Here is a 2402-nt window from a genome sequence, read left to right as displayed (position 1 = left end):
ATGGCATTTAATTAAGTTTGCTTCGAAATGAATTTTAGATTTTGCTTCGGACTTTGTATCCCTCAAAAAATGTTGTGGGAGAGAGAGTTTCGGAAAGATTGAGCTAAATGAGAAAATGGTAAATATCTCGTCTTTTTCCCTCAGGCTCGGCAGATACAGTTTTGAAATCTTCCGAGCAGCGAGACTTGTGGTAGATACAGGGTTGCATGCCTTTGGGTGAGTTGTCGTGGACAATTTTGGCTTTATTTCCTCAGATTGCATATTTATGATTTAGTTTAGTTTAGTAAAAGTTTTATGTAGCTTGCAACTGCATAAGGTCATATGATCGCATATTTTGTTCCACTTAGGATAAACAATTTTTGTGTCAAGTTAAACATTTTTTTTGGTATAGTTTTCCTTTCTAGATTTTAATTGAGTGGTAGCAAAAGTTTTTCTGTTCTTTTGTTTACTGAAAAAAAAAGACCTATTAAAATTTAATGACATATTTCAGCCGCTCGTTTAGTTTAGTTGATCTCATGTTGGGGATGAGGAGCGGAAGGACCCGGTTCAAATCCCAGACTGGTCGTTTTTGAACTCAGGTTGTTTTGTCAAGTTTCCAAGCTAATAATTGTGTTGAATGATAGGTGTTGATATACACTTTTTATTGTTTTTGAAGAATATCCAACCAGCTGATAACTGGCATGATCAGCATGCCATCTCTTTCTTGGATACTGGAGAGGAGGGAGGTGCAGCATTGTACCGCTTACGATGATACCTGTTCTTCAACCAAGTAACCAACTTTTTACTGCTTTTTTTCTTCCCGTAGATGGAGCAAGGAGAAAGCTGTGAAGTACATGATAGATAACTCGCTGGAGCCAGAGTCGGATCTCAGACAGGAAGTGGAGAGATACATCGCCTGGCCGGGGCAGAGAGAGAGAGAGAGAGAGAGAGAGAGAGAGAGAGAGAGAGAGAGAGAGAGAGAGAAATGCAAATCCAGTCCATGTTCTTAAATAGTTCAATGGTCGAGAAAGAAAAAAATAAATGAAGAACTCCGATTTTATCAGACTACTTGGCAAGTGTGTGTGTCCAACCAGCTGGCAGCTACTTACGAACTCGTAGCCTGGAAATACAATTTTACACAAACGTGGAACAAAAATATTTGCCTAAATTCCACATTTGATTTTAAAAAAGGTCAAGATCATGCGCCTACCTGTAAGTGATGACCCGGTTCTCCTTCGTGCAAACTCAGAGCAGGTAGGTGGAATTGGTGACTGGAAAAGGAGTTTTATTACAATTTATTAAAAACACTTTATTAACATTTTTTAAAATAAATATGGCGGGGGGGGGGGGGGGATGTCATTTTTAAAATAAATTTTAGTAAGAGTAAGAGTTTAGTTTAGTAAAAGTTTTATAGCACTTGCAACAAAATATTGTTAAATAAGTGCAGAAGATTTGAGACATTACAAGAGAGTAACAAATAAAACAAAAGTAGGAGGAGAGATCAGGACGATAGATGCTTGATAGGAAAGAAGGGGCAAACAGTAAGAGTTTTACAGCACTTTGCAACACAAATATATCATATAATAAATGCCGCAAGATTGTACATGTTACTAGAGAGAAGCACACAAAGAAAAGGAGGAGAGATAATGACGAAAGACGTGTGACAGGAAAATAGGAGCAAACCACACTAGAGCATCCGCCAACCATAAACAACATTAACTCTTTCAGAGCAAATATGGCGTTAGTATATAAAAGCAAAAAAAGTTAAAAGGACACAACATTTGAGTTTTTCGGATTAGAATCTCAAGAGTGCATCCCATTTAAAGTCTAATCAGGTGGGTGAAACTGCTTTTTTTCCTTGTGCTCCTATCCTAAACGTTGGGATTCCCTCCCACAAAAAATGCTTATTTTACCATCAGAGAGAGACTTATACTATAAAAATGCTGAGAATAATAACATTTCTTCTGGTGAAAATAACACTAATAATGGGGAAAAAAACAAACAAAACAAAACAAAAAACCACCCAAAAAAAACAAACTAGAAAACCCCCCGGAAAAACTGTCAATTCTGACAATTCGTTGACAGGAAAACGACAGAAGTAAAAGAAAGAAGTCCACAAAAGACGACCTACCAATCCTTGGGATTGTGAATGTTGATGTAGTACCCTCCGTCCCGCGAGCCGTCGGGCGTGCCACTGAGGTAGTAGCCAGCAGGGCCGCCCTTCATGTAGTCAGGGAAAGGAACGATACTGTTGGCAGAAAAAAAGGGGAGGGGGGGGAAAATAACTTAAGTGGATAAAAGCATGTATTGGAGAGAAAGGAGAGGAGTGGTGGGTTGGGTTGGGGGGGGGAAGGAAAGGACAGGAGAGTAGGAGAGATGAAGAGAGAGAGAGAGAGAGAGAGAGAGAGAGAGAGAGAGAGAAT

General features: G+C 39.1%; 1 protein-coding gene across 1 annotated transcript in view; it reads right to left on the bottom strand.

Annotated features, from left to right (window-relative positions):
- The window catches only part of LOC101864606, a gene marked incomplete in the record, with an annotated part of 17750 nt that overhangs the window by 6524 nt on the left and 8824 nt on the right, over window positions 1-2402 (bottom strand). The window contains 2 exon segments of the mRNA XM_035968983.1: window positions 1190-1250; window positions 2111-2227. Coding sequence (XP_035824876.1) covers window positions 1190-1250; window positions 2111-2227 — 178 coding nt within the window.

The sequence above is a fragment of the Aplysia californica genome, unplaced genomic scaffold (genome assembly GCF_000002075.1).
Source record: "Aplysia californica isolate F4 #8 unplaced genomic scaffold, AplCal3.0 scaffold00103, whole genome shotgun sequence".
NCBI classification, from domain to species: Eukaryota; Metazoa; Mollusca; class Gastropoda; order Aplysiida; family Aplysiidae; genus Aplysia; species Aplysia californica.
Note: the sequence above shows the minus strand (reverse complement) of the source record. Positions and strands in the feature narration are given on the sequence as shown.